General features: G+C 54.5%; 1 protein-coding gene across 1 annotated transcript; it reads left to right on the top strand.

Annotated features, from left to right (window-relative positions):
- The first annotated feature begins 6,555 nt into the window (after positions 1-6,555).
- FAM78A (family with sequence similarity 78 member A) lies at positions 6,556-19,635 on the top strand. The gene is made up of 2 exons (XM_082492639.1): positions 6,556-6,879; positions 14,946-19,635. The coding sequence occupies exons 1-2, from the start codon at positions 6,617-6,619 to the stop codon at positions 15,472-15,474; spliced, it is 792 nt and encodes a 263-aa protein (XP_082348765.1). The 5' UTR covers positions 6,556-6,616; the 3' UTR covers positions 15,475-19,635.
- The last annotated feature ends 201 nt before the right edge of the window (positions 19,636-19,836 follow it).

The raw sequence follows: 19,836 nt of genomic DNA, 5'->3' as shown, positions 1-19,836 counted from the left end.
TATTCCCCTGGGCTGCAAGGGAGACTGGGAAATGTAGTTTTTTTTGCACTATGAGGCACATTTCGATATCGGAGAGTCAGAGCCGGAGGAGATCACGGCATCCCCCCTGCCCACGGCAGCCCTGTGCCGCCCGGCTCTGCCGGCTGCGAGGCTGGGCGCTGCCGGGGGCGTCCCCCCGCGGGGCTCTCCCCCGCTACCTGCTCCATTCGCCTGCTCCGCAACATCTCACCCCCCTGCTAAGGCACCCTAAACACCGCCTTCCTCTCCCTGGCATGGGTACCTCTCAAACATCACCAGCCCCATCCTCCCTCCCCGCTCAGGGTGCGCCCCTGCAGCGACTTCCATCACTCACCCCGCTCCCGGATCGAGCAGAAGCAGCACCTGCCTCCTGATTAAAAGAGACAGGGTGCTGCTAATGAATTCCCTGCCCCCCAGCGCTGAGCGTGGCCTCAATACCGCACGTGTTTCTGCCGTGTCATCCAGCATCACAGCTCCCACACTGAGAGCAGGTGACGGGCGCTGCCCGCGTCCCCGAGCTGCCCGTGCGATCAGCAGTGCAGGTACTGGCCCCAGGGGAGCGCGGCACCGCGGGACGGGGAGGAGGAAGGCTCATGCCAGGCCCTGGGGAGTCCTCCCGCAGAGGACATGGAAGACCTGCTGTGCCTCCTGCCACGGTGCCTTGCGCTCCATCACTTGGTCCACGCACGGCTGTCGTCAGCCTCCCGCCTCCCCGCTCCCCACCCCAGCTGGGGTGAACCCCCCTGAGACATCTCCCACCCGCCGACCACCAGCACTGGTGAGCCCTGTGGAACATCCCGTCTGCGCTCACAGCTCCAGTTTACAGGTCTGAAGGACCTTGCTACAGCCACCGAACCGCAGCCGCGGGGATCTAAGCCTGAAGCACCACTGGGAGAGACTGTCCATCTCAGCTCCTCCTGCCCGAAGGACAGCAGTCCGCAGCAGCAACCGCCTCAGCCAGATCCACCCGGGCTGCCATGGCCGAGTCACCTTCCCTGGGCTATGGGCTGTCACGGCTCCACGGCACCCACATGCTAAAGAAATGGAATTATTTCTATGCAAATAGGCTGGAAATCCCCTGTGGATAGAGAAGTGGAAAAGATGAATATTGCAGCGAGGAGCAGAACAGGCACGTCTCTTGGTGGCAGTGACATTTGCCAACACAAATGTCCCGTTACAGAGGCCAGTGTTTGTACAGGTACTCTGGCCCAGGTATCTTTAAAAGTCTTGTCCAAAATGCACTGGAGAGCTTAAGTGCTAAATGAAAGGTGGCTCTTGGCTTTCTAAGACAATAAGAAAAAATTTGCACTTTCTTCGCACTTTTTATCCGTAGATCTGAAAAGCCTCTAGATGAGCTGTGCATCCAGCCTGTGCCCGTCTCCCGGCCAGAGGGGAGGGCAACGCTTGGCCAAGGCAGTGCCAGAGCTCCTGAGGAGCCCCCTGGGCTTTGCTCATATTTCCTTTGATTCATGACGGGGGGGGGGCAGCGTCATGAATCAAAGGAAAATAATACACGTCAATTTGTTTCTGAATCACACCCTCCAGGAGCCCACCCCCAGCCTGTGATGATGGTGGGAGCCGGGGGAAGAGCTCGTCCCCTCCCCGGCCCTTACCCGGCCCGTAAACCACAACCCCCCTCGGCTCAGGTACCGTTTGGGGCCGCAGCAGCCCAGGAGCGTGCACAGACGCTGCCACATCCCCGACACCCACCACCTCCCCTCCGATCGCCGGCTGCGCAGCGGCATTCTCACGCTATCGGGGAACTCAGCGCCCCATCCCTATCTTCCTGCCCTCATCCCGCTGCCCGGCTCCGAGGCGTGTGGAAAATCTCAGCCCACCTGACATCAGCCGGGGAGATAACCGTCGTCACTGCTTTAACTTGGCTATAGCCGTCACCTCCCCGCTGGACGGCCTCCCCGTTTCTCCTGCTCCATGCACGGCTGCTGCAGCGTGGGGCTCCACGCAAACGTCTGTGAGCAGAGGGTTAAAGCGCTGGTGGGCAGGAGCCTGCAGAAATGGGGAGACTGGTCTGTCCCTCCCGTCCCGCCCTGCGCCGGGGATGCTGAGCTATTGCTAAGCGTGTTCCTCAGGAGCTGTTGCGGAGGGGGGAAAAAAGTACCTTGAAAGCCCTGGGAGTTAATTTCATCTGGTGCCTGTCTCTTCTGCTGACACCAATATGGGGGAATTTTTTTGCCTTACACACAGAGCTGCCCTGGGCGCCCCGCGGGAACCCAGTCTCGCTCCCCAGCGCCAGTCCCCGGCGGGAAGGGGACGGGGGAGGACGGAGGCAGTGCTAGCAAACCCCTGTCGAAAGGGCAGCGGGAAAGGAAAGCAATTTGGTGTCTCCTGCAGCCAGGCGGGCTGTCACCACTTGTCCCAGCGGAAAAAACAAGCTCAGGAGGGAAACATCCCCGATCCCAGCCCTGGGGCCACGCCGAGCACTGTCCCACTGCACGCACGGAGGAAGGGACGCAGCGAGCTTAGAGGGGACGCGCTCTGCTCGCAAAACAGCCACAACCCCGGGGGTTTATAAATACCCCTGCTAAACCTGTAGACAGGCTCCCCGCTCCAGCGGGGCTATTCCAGGCCTGACACACGATCCGTGAGGGTCATCAAGTGCCTTGGAGAACACCCAGACAGCCAAATCCAGACGGACAAATCCGGCATGCTCCACACACCACGTCCGCTCGTCCCGGGCTGCGCTCCCCGCCTGCCCGCCCACCCCTGCCTGCGTGCGGTGCGGCAGTCCCTGGGGCTGGCGGCTGCCGGCCACGATTCCCCGTGTAGTAGCCACGGCCATGCACGGCTACAGGGGCCAGCACGGCCGTGCAGACCACGCTAGAGATGCGGGTGGGATGGGAGGGACTGCAACGTCCCCTTTCGCCGCAATTCACTGGCAGCTTTGGTGCACTCCATCCTCTGGCAGTGGCTGGCCGAGAAGCAGCGCTTGCAGCCGAGGTGCTTGCGAGCAAACCTGCACGCTCCCTGGTGGGATTCTTCTAGGGGCGAAAAAGAAAGCGTGGCCAAAATAAAATACAATATTCCGCCATATTTACGGCGCACGCAGCAGTGGCGGTCAGGCCCATTAGCACAGCATAGCGCGGCCTCCGGTGGGCTGCTTTTACTTGCCGCTGCTCAGATGGCGAAGGGGAGACCCTGCCTTGCAGTAAACCTGGAAAACGTGCTGGAAGGACACGGAGGCACAGTGCAGGCCACGATGCCGGGGGCAGCAATAGCAGGAACGGAGCACGGCCGTGCTACGATGAGATGTGGACAAGTTCATCAAATGAGCAGCAGAAGGAAACGCAACTCACAGCATTGCCAGACACTCCTAATTCTTACTTATCGCAGCTCGGCCTCACATCTCCAGCAATTCCATCAGCGAGCACCAGGCTCTCGGGCACGGGAACCGTTCTGCGCACAGCTTAATGCAGCCACTCTGGGGTAGAGTGTGCTAATGCCTTAATCACTCACAGCAGCGCGACGGAGACAGGCGCAACCAAAACCCAAAGAAAACTCCAGCTGAAGATGAAAAGCTGATTTAATTAGAATGAGATAATGCAATTTCCTAGTTGACCAGAACACCAGACACAGCCAAGTTGAAGCAAGACCTGGCTAAAGCTTCAGTGAAACTGGAGTTGCAGAATATGCAGTTTCACCAGATTCATAATGCTCTGAGAAACTGTGACGAGCTTGTTTGAAAAGTGTGAAAGAGTCTTGGAAATGTCAAAGTATTTCAGCACCTTCTGGAGGCTGCTGAAGCAACTGGATATTTCATTTGGAGATGCTCATTTCATTCTTTCTTGTACTACGTGGTAGTAAGTTGCTTGCTCGTAGCTTGAGCGTGTTCTTAGGTTTTTTATCTGTAGCAGGGCTAGTGACTACAATCCTGCCCCGCACAGGGATTGCGAAGTTTAAATAAATTCTTAGCCAATGCTTAGAGAAACACGGACAAGAAAAACATAACGATATACTGCGTTTTCTCCACCTGCGGTGGGTGGAAAGGAGCAAATCTGCCTCCCCCCGTCCTGTGGTGTTCACTCGTCAGGATCACCCAGTAGCTCCAGTCTCTCCTACCTGCCGGAGGGCAGACAGCAAGTGCACGGTGTTGAAAAACGCCAGGCACTGTGTGAGCTAATCCAGCCTGCTGAGAATGCAGGGTGGGAAGGACTGGAAGACATTTACGTAGCTCTACGCCGCTGTACCATACCGCAAGTGGCACCGACAAAGCAATTTTTACCTCTCCATTCCCCAGGTTTCCTATTTAGAAACAAGTCACAGAGGACACGTGCACCCAGAGCCCTGCATAACGCTCGACGTACAGCAGCTACTACCGAAAAGCCAGACACGTGCAGCTCACCTGGTGCTCAGCTCTTGAAACTCGGATGCTCAGCTGGCTGATGGTCAGCAGGACCAGCCACCAACGTTACTCCTAAAACTGTCTGTAATCGAAGTTTACAACTTTCCCACAGGCCGCTGCTGCCTCAGACACTTCTCTCTCTATTCCAGCTACTCCTCAGTCCCTTTGCTGCTGCGGGGAGCTTTGCGTTTCTCCTTGCTTGAATCACAGCCCATCCAGCCTACAGGTTCTGCAAATAAGGAGACGGTCCCTTTACCGAATCTACCCACCAAGCTCCAGCTGGGAAAAGAAAATCCTAATCTGAAAAACACTGCAGTTAAATAAAAAAAAAAAAAAAAAAAAAAAAGGAAAAGAAAGATATGTTTCTAAAAAAACTACATTACCCACAATTCACGGAGGTGCGGGAGGAAATGCTGCTTTTGCAAAGGAGGTTTAGCTTCAACAGCTGCAGTTTAAAAGCGAAATACAGGGGGAGGGATGGGACTGGGCGAAGGAGGGAGGACAGGGAGGCAGGGACAGCGGGGGGGGGGGGGGATGGGGGGGGACGGGACGGGACCTGCCGCCCATCCCGCCGCCGGGCCGGCGGAGCCGCTGTCATGCGGCGGTCCCTGCCCGGGCAGCGGGCGACAGCGGCCGGGCGCGCCCGGGGCGGGCGGGGGGGGCGGACGCGGAAAGGCTACGACCGAGTTTCTGCAAAGTTTGACCCGGTTGTCGCCTTTTTGGATGCTACAACGGTAACCGGAGCGGGAACCCCCCCGTACCCCCCCACCCCCCCCACCCCGCTCCACCGGCGAGGCTGAGACCCGGGGGCCGGCGCCGGCCCCGTATGCGTGGATGTCTTGCGAGAGGGGAAGCTTGCGGCAGCCGGGAGGCGGAGGCACCGATCCTGCTCCTCTCACCTCCCCGGGCATCTAGCAAAGAGGCGAAGGAAGGAAGAAAAAAAAAAAAAAAAAAAAAAAAAAAAAGAGCGAGAGAAGGAGCCTCCCCCCCTCCTCCCTTCATTCCCCCCCCCCGCTCCGCCGCACCTCGCCCCCGCGCAGCGCAGGGGAGCCCGGCGCGGTGCGCGGCGGCCGGTGCTCGGCGCTGCTCGCCGCCGCCGCCGCGGGATGCTCTGACGCCCCGCGGGGACCCCACGCGTGTGCGGGGGGGGGGTGGGGGGGGGAGGCAAACCCCGCCGCTCAGCCCATGAACCCCGCCGGTTGAACCACAGCCCGGGAGCGGCGGCAGGAGGAGGAGGAGGAGGAAGGTCGGACAACCCTGCGGAGAGCCGCTCGCCGAGGAGGAGGAGGAGGAGGAGGAGGAAGGACAGCAGCGGAGCCGTGCCACCCCCCACCCCCCCCCCCGGGATGTCAGGGGCGGCGGTTCCGCGGCGCTGAGCGGGCGCGGAGCGGCGCGGCCCCGGGCGGAGCGGGGGAGGCTCATCGCCGCCGCCGCCTGCCCCGCTGCGCAGCCCCCGCCTGCGCCACCAGGACCTCCGGTTCGTTCTTTATGGTTTCGGCTATTTCTAAGGGAAAGAATAAAAAGAAAAAAAAAAAAAGAGAGAGAGAGAGAAAAAATCAGACCCAAAGCCCTGACATCGCTGGCGGAGGAGCTTCCAAAATTGAAGATTTGGCTACTTTTTTTTTTTTTTTTTCGCATTTTCCACCCGTCGTTTCTTTCTGTTATTATTGTAATTTTGTGCGAAAGGAAGTTATGAACAACTGCAAGTCAGGAAGTGGAAATCCACACCGGTTGTGACAAGCTGGGGCTAAAAACTATTTCATTATTTATATAGATGTGTCTATCAACATTCTGCTTTTCATCCAAAGAATAAAGGGAAATACCGGCTAGTCCTATGTTTGACGGTGAATGACAGACCGCATCTGAGGAAAGGAAGGACTAAATATATCAGCTAAGAACACCACCGTTATTTATTGAACTCAAGAGACCTTTTTTTTTAACCCAAAGACTGTTTGAGCGAGAGATTTAATGGGTCATTAAAAGGGGAAAAAAAAAAAATCTTAAAGGCCCTTTTGCTTCTGAAGTGCAGCTAACCTTAAAATAGGAGCAGTACTTGTAAGACAGATACTCTAATTAAGGCTTTACATGATGAATTTTCTATCCTATGGATATCAGTTTTGAGATTACAAACCAAGAAGATCTGTAATTGATCTAGCACCAGATAATTTCAATGCCTAATATTCCCCAGGATTGCTGGAGTACCCTAGGAGCTGCGTCGGACTGTACTCGGGGTATGCCATGGGCTGTATTCAGAGTATTAGCTGCAAATCCAAAGTTTTCCGGGAAAGTATTTCGGTAATTGAAATCAAAGCCTCCATCGATCCCATTCCCACCAGCATCGACGAGTCCTCCAGCGTGGTCCTGCGCTACCGGACCCCTCACTTCCGAGCCTCTGCGCAAGTGTTGGTGCCCCCTATTCCCAAGAAGGAGACCTGGATCGTCGGCTGGATCCAGGCTTGCAGCCACATGGAATTTTACAATCACTACGGGGAACAGGGAATGTAAGTATTTCCAAGAGCGCGTGCGGGTGCGTGTGCCTAGCGGGAGGGAGGAGTGGGAGAATCACGGCCTGGCTGGGAAATACTGGGTTAAGCCAAAAATTATAATCTGGTTGGTTTGATTGTAAAAGCCAGTTCTTCTGAAACTTAACAGGACTTTCTCATATGTTTAAAATATAGGAGAGCTTGTCCCTGCCCTTTGAAAGGAGTGGGCGTTCTTCTCTTCTAATGGGAATGTGCCCAAGCCCTAACCAAAACCCACTTGTTCTGTTAGGAACCCAAAAGCAATACTGTATTTCACAGCAGCTTTTGAGCAGCACTGGAGATCCTGAACCCCCGGGTCAGCCCTGCCACCCCGGGCACCCCTCTTCTGATTTGTGTGTTACGTGAGGGGTTGCCCCGATGGGCAGCTCCTCTCTTCGGCATCCCTCCCCATCCCTCACGGGGTAAAACTCTGCACTGAGAAGCCCCAGGGAAACCCAAGGGCTGACACTTGTGGCGCGGTGCCGTCCCCAGCGTGCTGCACTGCTGCTGCAGCGTGCCATGGCTGTGAGCTCGGTAGCCCACCAGCTTTGGGAACGCACTTTAACGTCACAGGAGGAATCCTGCTTGCTTTGCCCACGGGAGCAGGCAGCCCACAGGGAGAGAACATGATGGATTTAACTCACTGATAATGAAACCCTTTGCGTCACCTTGGGGCAGGGTGAAAATTTCACATTGCCTTCCTTCTGGGTAATGTAAGAGTGGGAATACAGAGGTATATATGTAAGGCAGGGGGGATCTAGGAGCTGTTGGCTCGCCAAAACCCCCGTGTTACTGGTCAGACAGTCATAGCGAGACAGGAATGAGTCAAATTAAAATGTCACCTCCCTGCTGTGAAAAGTAATCTCTCCCCGGTGCCCCACCAGTTTGTTCACCGAACGTTGTTGCAGGCTTTGGCCCGGCGTTAAATCGCTAACAGCACCTGATCTCCCAATGCCTGCACAGAACAGCAATTCTGCAACTCACGGTGCTGGGCAGCACCGGGTGCAGCCTCCCGGTGCGGCACAGCTCTCTCTGTCCAGCCGCGGGGACAAAACCTGACCGCAGAGCCCGGTGCCGGCAGATGGTTTGGTGACTGGGGGTGCTGATGCTGCCCGGTCTCTGGGGACAAGGGAGAAAGGACGGGAAGGTCAGGTCTAAGCAACCCTCCCGCCTGCTCATCCCAAGGGCCGTGTCGGGGGGATGCCGGCTCAGCCCCTCAGGGGTTATTCTGGGTGGCTTAAAAAATGGTGAATGAGGAGAGCTGAAAGAGGATGGGAACACGGAGTAGGGCTGGAGATCAGGACAAACTCTGACTTAATGCAGCGCCCTCCTGAAGGCCTGAACATCTGCACGCACACCCCGGCCCTTCTTCCCCCCTTTCTGCCCGTAAGCCCGGCTGAGGACACGGGTTCAGCATCTCCGATGGAAAGCAAATCTGCATTGTGAGATGTGGACCAGAGGGAAGGGCAAGCCGAGGGGCAGCCGTAAAGAAGCGACAGCCTGGCCCCCCATCTGTCCCCACGTCCCCTCGCTGCTCAAACGGAGGGTGCCTTGAGGAGCAACCGGGCAGCGGGCAAACCCCAGGGCTGAGGCTCAGGGAGGGAGCAGCCCAGCTTATCTTGATTTTAAAAAGTACTTACAACAGGCCCGAAATCTGTAGGCTTTTTGGCTCCAACACCATCTTTAGCAAGGACGATTTGTTGCTCAGATGTTCCCAATTCCAGGCCTTTGGGATTTGCATGTGTAATTCTCGGGCTCATTTAGAAATCCTGTCTTTAGCCACCAGCTGCAAAGGGAAACAGAAAAGTCCACTGTATATAAATACTGCTCACATCCACCGAAACAGAGGACTGGGCAGAGAGCTGTTCTGCCAGAGCTGCCGTGGGCTGCGAACCTCAACATCCCCTTTTATTTCTCTGTACCTGAGTTTCCCTGTGTTTAAAATGAGGATTTGGTACGGTCTTCCCTTGCTGGAATGCTTTGAGACCAAAAAAAGTTGTATCTAGAAGCCAAGTGCTGTACACAGGTAGTCAGGATTAAACACTGCAGCGATGTAGGAGAGCCATTAGCCAGAAAATCATGGAAACAGATTTTTTCCCTATGAGGTTCATTGACATTTAACTGATATTTTTAAAAAAAGAGTTACCTGAACATAAGCAGGAATTGGTCTGTTCCTCCACTCTCTTTCTGTAGACCCATCACCATCTGAAAGCTATAAATAAAGGTGTTTGGGAGGAAAGGCCTCTTTTAATGCCATTGAAACACGCTTTTGGAAGACCTTTATATAGAGACAGGACACAAACCTGTCTGAAAGGATGGGCCAAGCCTTTAGCGGGTGTAACTCATCGTAATCCCACTGACCTCCACGGAGCTGCATTGATTTATGCCAACAGAGTGTTTGTCCCAACTTTCCATGATGAAGAGACCACTGGAACATACATATTTTTTATCACTGTGGTGCCAGGCAAACAGGAAACTCGAAATAATAAAAAAATCCATCGGTCAACCAGAGCATTAATACTTAGAGCAGGCTTTGGATTAATTTTTCACTTTTATGCTCCGAAGTTGTTAGCTGTCTATAAGCTGACCATTACATTGAGGACAGACACAGCTGAGAAATACTGGAGCAGATGGAGCTGGGCATAACGCTCCTATAGGGATGTTAGCTACAGAGGGGATAATTTAGACACACGCGTTTAAAGAGGCACTGACAATTTTGGGGCTAAATGCAGTATTTTTAAAAGTAAAGGAAAATAAAGCTCAGATCACACATGAATGCTGGCATGAGGTTATGTGCAAGTCGGTAGGTGCTGCTGGGAACGTGAAGAGCCCCAGCATGAGGATGGGGCTGCGCTCGCTGACCCCCCGCTCCGTGCAGAACTGGGGCACGCTCCCGTTTGGCCCCACGGCTGGTGTGACTGCTGCCCCCGAGCAGGGTTTTACCCTCTGCCCTTAGAGGAGGATGCCCCAGCGCAGCGGGAGGCGTCAGGGTCAGGCTGCAGAGCTCTGACCCCTGCAGGAGCCGCTGGACCAGGTCCCCGCTGGGGTCTCCTGGGGTAGGTGCTGGTTTCTGCTCCCGGTCGTGCAGAACCCGGCGGGACCTGTGTCAGCGGCTGGGCACCTCCGGAATGGCATTATCCTGCCTTGTTTCTTCATCTCCATGGAGATGCGCAAGAAGCAGTGCAGATGGAGATATGCAAAGCAGAGAGATAAATAAATCAGAGTTTGAATATGATCAGCCAAGGATCTGGAGAAGTTTCAGGTGGATATTTCTCCCATGGAGGATCCGATGGGGCAGCTGGGCAGCGTTACATCACTGCTGTTCCTTGCCGGGCATCTCGCTCTTGCAAGATTAAATCTTCCGTGCCCTGCGGCAGAGACGCAATGAACTCGAGAAATCGACTTGTCAAGAGAATAACCCCCCAGTACTCGGGAGGCAAAACACAATCAAAAACAGATTCACCAAAGAAAAAAAAAAAAGGTTGTGCTTTCTGTGGGAAGCGAAGGGAGGTCAGTTCACAGCGGGAATTTACTGAGATACCCCTCCAGGGCTTTAGAAGAAAAGGCTTCGCTGCCCTTGCGTGGCCCCTGGCCCTTACCTGCGCTGTAAGCACGGACCTTAGCCCGGTTAAATAGGTTGTCCAGTCTGACTTGAGCCTGCTCAGCTAAACCAGCAGAAATCCGTCCCCTTTTGATGCTAATTTTCTGCTAGTTTTACTGCCTGAACCAGCGTGCATCAAACATCACGGCCGGTTCAAGCGACAAGGCAGGACCGTGCGGCTGGAGGATGGGGGGAAGAGGGACGGCAGCAGCGTGGCTCCGGCAGCCGGGGAACATCTTAAATTTCCTTCCTGTTCTTCGCTACAACCCTGCCTTGAATTGCTTGACGTGCCCGAGGAGGTGAGCGAGATGCTGTAAAGGACAATTTAAAATTAAGCAGCTCTGAGTATCGGGGTTTTCTTTCTTCCAGGCGGTCACCAGCACGGGGCGGAGGGAGGCAGGTCGGGGCGGTGATGGGGGTACCCGAAGTGGCGCTCTACTGCGCCCACACATTGTACCTGCGGTACCTGCGCCGAGCACAGTCCGCGCCGGAGCAGGGCTTCTCTTCTCGAGGGCGCTGGCGGAGAGGATGGGCGCTGGAAAGTAGGAGGCGATGCAAGTCCATCTGGCCTGTGACTAATTAGGAGCTGTAAGGAATTGGGGCTGAGGATGCAATAGTGCCCGGCGCCGGCCTGAAAAGGTTAACTGCCTATACGCGTGTCACTGCTGGGTGCCCAGGGCTGGAGGCGGCTGTGCTTGGATTTGCTGTCACCGCACGGGCCACCGCAGCGATGGCTTCGGTGGGTGCGGTGGGACGGCCATCTGGAGGGCTCGGGATAAGCCGGGGGCTTCGTGTCACGTGACAGAATGGGAAGAAACGTATCTGAATGAGAACGAGGAGGCTAAAACCGACATAAAGCCGCTCGGCTGGCAGCAGCCGGGCTACGGTTGTGCCACAAGAAAAAGCTCAAAGTTCCTTCTTCTGGTAGCGAGATGACATTTGTTGAGAGGTTTGTTGGCAGCTCCAGTCTTTGGTGATGCCCGTACTGACTCCGAGGGTTTCAGAAGCGGCGGAATCAAGCTTGTCAGTATTACAAGCCAGAATCTACTGATTTTGGAGCTGATCAGCTATAGTGAATCCATGAAACCAGATAGGTTGGTTTCTTTTCACGCCTCTTCCCTGCTATTGTCAGCAAAGTGTTTACTGGGCGCTTTCTGATCTTTCCTTGGCTCAACACCACCGCGGAAAGATGCTGATGCAGCCAAAGATCATTCCGCAGCGTTCTTTCCAAAATCATCCAAGAGGGCAGTCGTTGGCATATTATTTAGCACGGACGTACTATGCAGGCGAAGGCTCTCACCTGGCTGGCACAAGGGCTTTGCTGTAGCAGCAGCAAACCACAGTGCAGCCTCTGCGTTTGCTCCAGTCATGGGACCATCATAAGGCCTCGTTTTTCTTCTCGTTTCTAAGCCGCCCAGATGAAGCGTGATGGTTTTGAAACCCCGGGGTTAACCACACTCGCTAGAATCGGGCACAGCGTGCTCCACAAGGAAACGCAGGCCGGTTTCTCCTTCCCCGCTCCTGCCCACGACTTCTCTTAAGCAGAGCGCTCTTGGGAGCCGCCCTGCGCGCAGCCGCGCTGCTCGCGAGCACGCTGGGCTTTGCGGTGGGGTTTCGCAGGCTCTGCAGGAGGCATCGTGCCTTCCGCGACCTGCCCGGGCCCTGACACAGCTCCACGGTTTTATTCTCATCTAAACCCTGGGCAAATCCCGAGAAGGTCCTGCGATTCCGTACTGGTCTGGGGTCAGATACGTCTACTGGGAGTGAAGATGGGGACAGGCAGATCTCAGTTGACCTACGGTTTTCTGAGCATCCTCTGCCCGATTCTCCCGCCATTTGCCCACCAGCCTCTCAGCCGAGTATGCTGGAGTGGCCCAGGAGGGTTATCAGCCTCTTGTAGCATCTCCAGTCCCAGTTTGGCACTTCCGCACCCGCAGAGATGCTGTGGCTGCACCGTAGCACCACGCTGGTCACAAAGCGAACCTCCAGGAAATTGTCACGTCTCATCCCCGGGTGACAGCCAAGCTGAGTGCCGGCCGCCGTCTGAATGGAGGGTAATCCTAAACCATCTGCTGAAAGGGAGAGAAAGAGCCCCCAGATGGTGTTCCAGAGCTGGGCTGTGCGGTGGGGAGGAGGCGGGGGGCTGCAGAGCGCGACGACCTCTGCTCCTGCGCCCGCCGAGGGCTGCGTTCATCCAACGTCCCCGGAGCCTTTCCCTGCTCAGCTCTCTCCGACGAGCGCGGGGGGCGGCGAGCCAGGATGACTCCGGTTTAGAGAGCAGAGCGTATGAACGTCTCTCCAGTGGCCGGGGGTCCTGGCAGGGTTGCTCAGGGATCTCCTTTTGGCTGCCTTCGCTAAAAATTTTCTTCCAGGGAAAGGACTCCCTCTGCCTGCTGGCTATGAGCTCAAGGAGAGGATTGCTGCAGCCGCCGTGCCGTAGCTGACAGCAGCCCTTAAATCTGTGCGGGGAGACGTCACCCTCGCACAACCCCCGGCTGCTGCTGACCCCCCCCCCCGTCCTGCTGCTCGGAGCATCCCTGCATCCCCTGGAGCATCCCCCGTCCTGCCTTGCCCTTGACCTTCTGGGTTCCTGCCAGGCCATCCATCCTGCCAACCAGCCGTCTCCCACACGATGCAGCCCTTTGCCATGGCACAGGGGAGATCTTTTTTTGCTAGGACCCCCACTTGCATGAAAAAAAAAAAAAAAAAGATAAATAAGATCTTTAAATCCCCCATGGTACCTTCTAGCTACAGCCAGACATTTACAGCTAACTGCCGAACGATCCAGTGGTTACAAACATGGAGGCACTTCACGGTCATTAACTAATTAACAAACAGAACAGCCTTGTGAGACGGTCACGTTAGTCCTGGCCAGTGGAGAGGAGCGGCTCGTCCCAAAGCTGTGTCAGAGCCCGATGCGTGCCCCCCCGCCTGCGCCCGGCCGCAGCCCCCGCTTCACTCGAGGGGCTATTTCAAGCCGCAGCACTGGACTTTTTAAAGGCTTGGGACGGTTCCCCTGACGAGCCTCAGTGCGCCCCCTCCGTCTCCCTCCCAAGATAAGCCGTGTCCCGTGGCACAGCCCGCAGCCACAGGGCTCGGGGGGCCGGTGCCCAGCGCAGCGTCCCAGCCACACCGCGGGGTCACCTGCAAATGCCACCCTGGGAACGAGCTGCTGCCACACGTCCCTTTCTGCCACTGTGACAGCGGGGACGTCGCCTCCGGGTGGTGGGGAGAGCCGATTCGTAAGCAAGAGGGAGAAGGTGCATTAGACCCGTCTTTACCAGCCTGGGTTTTAAAAGAATGTCCTTAAAATAGCTGGCACGCGCTGAGCGCATGGGCTATGGTTGTGCCATCGTAGTGCCTTTACCCTGCTAATACCTAACCCTTTCTGAGATGTTCGCGGTAGTTTGCTTCTATTGGCAAATCGAATCTTAAAAATTAAATTGGGAGTTAATAATAAAAAAGTAAAGATCCAAGTTGTACATCGGCATTACGAGGTGATGGAAGGCCCTTTTCACTTACTTCCTTGCTCGAGAGGCTGACCTTTCTGTGGGTCTCGCAAGCACAGCGCGCGGACGACCGGCTCGGGCAGTTTTACAAGCTGGCTGACCTCGGTTTCTCTGATTACTGTAATACCATCCCCGGCCCGGAGCCTGGTGTGCAGCCTTTGAACTGGGTCCTTCCTAGGGCCGGAGAAGGATGGGTTACACGTCCAGCGCCAGGCAGACAGCGGGGAGGGACGGTGGCTTATCCAGAGAGAAAAGGAGTGTTTGCTGGTGGGGGCTGAAAGGAAAGAACAGAGTAAGGCAGCGGCAGCCTTCGGGTCAGGAGGTTGCAGTCAACAGGAAAGCTTTGCGGTCCAGCTGAGTCCTTGATCTCCCAGTGCTTCGGTCTTCGGTCACCTCCCCCCCAGGGCCAGCTCTGAGTTTGCCCGTTCTTCTGCTGACAAGGGAGATCTTTGTGCTACTGAGGGACAGAAACTCAGCGCTGAGCCCCGCTCTCACCAGCGCGAGACTCAGGAGATCCTGAACGCGGTGGTGGAGCGAGTCCGTGTGTTCGGCCGTGCTCCAACAGCCGAGGATACCTGCAACACCGGAGCTTTCCTGAGCACCGACCCTTTGCTGCCTTACTTAAACACGGACAGATTTTGAACCACTCCAGGTAGCCACGGGTCCCTGCAAGGAAAGCCCTGGCCCTGCCGGGTGATGGTTCCCCAGTGGCATTGAACAGCAGGACGGACTTTTGTGATCAACCCTGGAAATCTGCGGACAGTTTTAAAGGCAGGGATGAGCTCTTTCAGCAGGATGGTGGGAAAGGCACAAGTTCCGGTAAAAGCTAAAAGGGGAATGCATTCACAACTCCTCCCTCTCTTTCTTTGGAGTTCAGCATGTTTCTAAAGTAATTAATTAATGCGTTATCCATAATTTGTTGTTGATTGTGGCAGGTCAAGTTGGGAGCTTCCAGATCTACTGGAGGGTAAAATCCAGGCCATCAGTGACTCAGACGGAGTGAACTATCCCTGGTACGGAAACACGACAGAAACCTGCACCATCGTGGGTCCCACAAAGAAGGAGTCCAAGTTCAACATCAGCATGAACGACAACTTTTACCCGAGCGTGACGTGGGCGGTGCCCGTCAGCGAGAGCAACGTGGCCAAACTCACAAGCATTCACCGGGATCAAAGCTTCACCACTTGGCTGGTTGCAACCAACACGGCCACCAACGAAATGGTGACCTTGCAGACTATCAAATGGCGCATGAGGCTGGGCATCGAGGTGAATCCCAGCAGACCCCTGGGGCAGCGTGCCAAGCTGCAGGAGCCCTCTGCTCAAGAGCAGCCCCAGGTCCTTAGCAAGAATGAGCCAATACCACCCAGTGCCCTTGTCAAACCCAACGCCAATGATGCTCAGGTACTCATGTGGAGGCCAAAGGATGGACCACCACTTGTGGTGATACCTCCAAAACATCGATAATATAAACCTGGCGTCCCGGCACCAAAAGGGAGAAAAAAAAAAAAACCAACAACAAACAAAACCCGAAGCAAAACAATCACTTAGGTATTAGAATACACACGTATAATCTGAGCAAAATCAAAATGCACTTTTTATTCATTCAACAAATGCAACCATTCTACCTTCTCCCATTGGGACGGATTTCACTGTGCTAAAGCTAAAGAGGAGACCTTTGACTGGGGTCTGTCTCATCACTGGATTCCTAAGGGAAGAAGCTAACACTGATGTCTACCCGTATGGCTTTTTTTTTCTTCCCTACTTTAGTTACTGTTTGAACTTAAGTCTCATTAGCTTGTCCAGACTGCCCAGAACAATAAGAACATTTAATTTGGGATTTAAAGAGTCTTTTTTTTTTTTTTTTTGTGGTTGAGAACGAAACAAGTTCCTGGAGCAAAAAGTTGACTATTTAAGATAAGGATTTTATTTTTTTTAAGCTGTAAGGTTCTGAGTTGCAAATCCAAGTCATGCGGCCTTATGTAGACTTTGCTTTGCATTGCCAAACTTTTGCCTTAAAGCTATGTTTGAAAAAAAAAAAAACAAACAACAAAACCACCACCAGGCAGAATGTCCTTTCTACAGATTTTTTGGGAGAAAGTTTTGGAATAAGGAGTAGATTGTCAGTGTGTCACGGGCTGATGGATGAAAAGGGCATGAAATTGGAAGAAGCGTGATAAAAAGAAAGTCTTCCTGGTTTTAAAACCTGGAAGAAGGAAGCACGGAAGTAATCTCAGTTTCAAAGCAATGCAAATAACAAACCTGCTGCAGGAGGTCTCTCGAGTGGGAGCTACTAGGCCATCTCCCTGCTTCGCAGAAGGGGTAGCGAACAAGCTTGCACTGCTTACACTTGGTGATCTCAGCCTCCGTTAGCATTATGATACGGGATAATCTCACAGCTGGAATTGTGGCACTGCGAGTCAGCGTAAATCGAGAGGGGGAGATGTCCTTTTGGGTTTGTCTTTAGGACACGCAGGTGTTTGCCCAGCTGGCCCACGGTCTCACCTTCTCGTCACCTAAGAGCCAACGGCTTGTGCAGCAGCTGCTGTTGGGTGAAGCTCTTTTGCCCCGTTTTCCCATGAAATCCAAATGACGGTGCTGTAAGAAGAGCAGGATATAAAAAGGATCCTTATGAAGTCATTGGAGATGCATGGGTGTAAGCGAGGGCAGATCCTTATCTACCAAGTCTACCCAGCAATATCCATAATTCAGGAACAGCCATGTCTGAAAATAACAGGCACCCGTTCCGAGCAAACACCAGAAGCAAAAGCTATGAAAAACTCTTCTTCCCAAATCACGTTGGGGTTCGTAGATAATTTTTTTCCAAATGACCTCACAATGCACAGGACTGTCAGGAACGGGGTGCAGACAGGACCGCCATAACCTGTCTGGTTATGGCACAAACATCTACGTAATGCATGAGAAGGTGCAAACAGGGCACCGCCCGAGTCTTGGGTGTAGATCCGCCAGTAAGGAAGGTGCATTTGGGGCAGGAGGTGGAACCTCTGGATTTTAATAAGAACCAGATGGCTTCAGAGATAACCAGATGCACTTCTGCAGAGGAAGGCGGCACGGAGGAGCTGTTTGAATGGGAGGGGCACGGCTTGCAGGCAGAGGAAGTTCTGCAGTAGAGGTGGCATCTGGAGGACAGGGCATGGGACGGGGAGCAGAGGATCTGCTCTCCTGCTCCCCAGCACGTGGCCTACGGCAGATCACTTCTCCTTCTCTCAGCGGCTCCTTCCCCTAGATAACATTTCTTCCTTTTACTAAAATTTTCCCTCGAGAGAGAGGACTGAAGAGCACTCAGCATGCCAGGTGCAAGCCTGGCCCTGCTGAGCTGGTCTGAACAGGTCTCACCACCACACGCGCGCTGCTCAAAAGGCTCTCCCCTCGGAGAGGCACCAATTAGCTGCTATTACCATCGTCATCTTCCACATGGACGTTACCAGCAAGAACTTCTCCTCCCTCACTTCTCCAAAGCCACACCATCTACTTTGGCAACAGGTTCAACGTCACCACCTGCCTGGGGAACGCATGCCCAGAGGATGCGCCCGCCTCCCCTGACGACAGTCTCAAACCAGCAAACAAAGATCCTGGGTCCCTGCGGCCGTACCCCCGTTCCCAGGGGAGCCTGCCCTCCTCCGTGCGCCGCTTTCCAGAGATGCTCAGCCACGGAGCCGCTCTCTCCAATGGGCAGATCCCCGCTGTAGGAAGTCCGGCACTACAAGAAGCTTGCAAATGGATGACTGGATGAAACCCAAATCCACGAGCCAAAGGTTGCCTAAATCTAGGCTTTGGGGCTATAGAGGATGAAGCTAGGGAGACTTTGACTTGCACAGTCACTCTCTGTATGGAACTCCATTTTCTTACATGGATTCAAATCCTAACTATAGCTCTGCTGGCACAGCCCTTTGGGACTTGTCTGTATTTTCTCCTAGGCAATACATGCAGAAGAGGACAAGATGTGAGCTGTGGGTGAAGAGCTGCTAACGCTTGCACGCATCTCGGCTGCCGCTTAGATGCACTTCTGGGCAGTCCCGTGGGTGGGAGCAGAAGGGTTTTTTTTTTGTCTGGTATTCGCTTTGTCTCCAGGTGCTGAGTACTTACAGTTCTCACTGATGTCAGCATGGGTCGAAGAAATCAGACCCAGTTGTCTTAATTAGCTGCACAAAGGAATTCCAAGGAAAGATTTCTTCTCAGTCACCAAAAACCACATTCAGGGAACACCTAAGTCCTTTTCCACTTAGCTTTGTGCTGGAACTTAGTCTCCCAGTGCATTAGGTAAATCTGGTTCCTCCTCCTCCCTCTACCTGGCGGACTGGATGCATCCATGCAATTTGATAGTAACCTCCTGGCTAATTCGTCCTGTTGCACTGAACGGACCCAGCTGAGCAGTAAACACGAAATTCAAATTTCTCATTGGGGTCGGCTTTGCATGGACTTCTCCCTTCCCAAAGAATGCCTTTATCCCGTGCCTAGGTTGAAACGTGGCCCCTCCGCCTCCATTCGCATCACCAGACACGGCATAGAAAAGTGATGCTGCCTCTTTTGAGATTTCACGCGTTGTGATTAAAAATGGTGTTTTTTCCAATGCTGCTTCATTACAAGACTGACGGGGACAAATTGAATATGAAAGGAGCGGTGGTTGGGAGTAACAGGTGCTATAGGCATCACTATTGATGTGGCCACTTAATGGCCATATGGTTAGAACGGGGATTGACAGGGTCCCAGTGGGGACTTAACTGTCTGGAGGCCTGGGGCATCGGTCACTGAGTAAGGTGGTAAATAAGCAGAGGTAAATAAAGCTCCTCCTCTGGCAGCTTTTTGTAGAACCAGGAATGCGCAAAGGATACGCTGGGAAGGTGATGGGGCACCACCGTGGGGTACTGCTGTATGTGAGCTTCTCTCTGCCTCACCCCTCTCATCAATGATGCTCAGCTCTTTATGGCCCTAAATCATCACAGGAGCTGCGAGCGTAGCCTGGCCGTCCCTGCCAAAAGCCCACAGCGGCCCAGGGTGGGAAGCAGCAGGGCGAGCAGTTGGCCGAGGCCCTCCCCTGCACCCTCTCCGCGCCGGCAGCAGCGGGGCAGGGGGTGGCAGACACCGTCGAGCGCGGCCAACACGCCGAGCAGCATCACGGGCCGTTTGGGTCTCCTTCCCTACCTTTGACGAGCGTGGGGAGAGAGGGGCAGCCCCTGGGAGAGTCACTACCGAGGTTAAGCAGCGTTGGGGAGGGGTGGACCTGTTGGGCCGGCGCGGGGGAGAGCAAAGCCGGGTCCAGCAGCAGCGGGGTACGGCGAGGGCTGCCCCAGCCCCGGCACCGCCCTCCCTCCTGCCCCGGCTCCCGGCGCAGCAATAAGAATCGTCCTTGGTCTTGCAGAGATACTGTGAAAACAAACCCAAGATGTACCGAGTCTGGACACTTATAGAGATGTAAAAAAAAAAAAAAAAACAACAAAACAAAACAAAACAAAAAAAACCAAAACAAAACCACCAACAAAACCCTGCTTTTATAACAGAGAGAGAAATAAAGTGAAGTTTTCAAACGCGTCTCCTGGAGTCGTTTGGGCGGTGGCTGTTTTTAAACAAATGGCTCCGCCACCTCTGCGCTCACGTTTCAGGGCGGCGATAAACACCCTATTTACCACCAGTGCCTTTTCTCTCCCTTTCAGCTCTTACGCCGCATCAGATAGAAGGTGGAGGTTTCTGGTTAGAAACACCCGCCGACACCCTGCGTTTTCCGTTAGCGGGCTGCTGCGCCGCTTGCGACGGCGGGACCGAGCCGAGCGGGTCGGCGCAGGCAGCAGCTGAACTTCCACACCGTTCAGT

This window comes from Vanellus vanellus, assembly GCF_965231255.1.
Source record: "Vanellus vanellus genome assembly, chromosome: 18".
Classification (NCBI taxonomy): Eukaryota; Metazoa; Chordata; class Aves; order Charadriiformes; family Charadriidae; genus Vanellus; species Vanellus vanellus.
Note: the sequence above shows the minus strand (reverse complement) of the source record. Positions and strands in the feature narration are given on the sequence as shown.

Excerpts from the sequence above, each read along its gene's own strand:
- FAM78A (XM_082492639.1), top strand. The coding sequence starts at position 6,617 with ATGGGCTGTATTCAGAGTATTAGCTGCAAATCCAAAGTTTTCCGGGAA. Across the intron at positions 6,880-14,945 it reads CACTACGGGGAACAGGGAAT|GTCAAGTTGGGAGCTTCCAG; the intron begins GTAAGTATTTCC and ends TGATTGTGGCAG.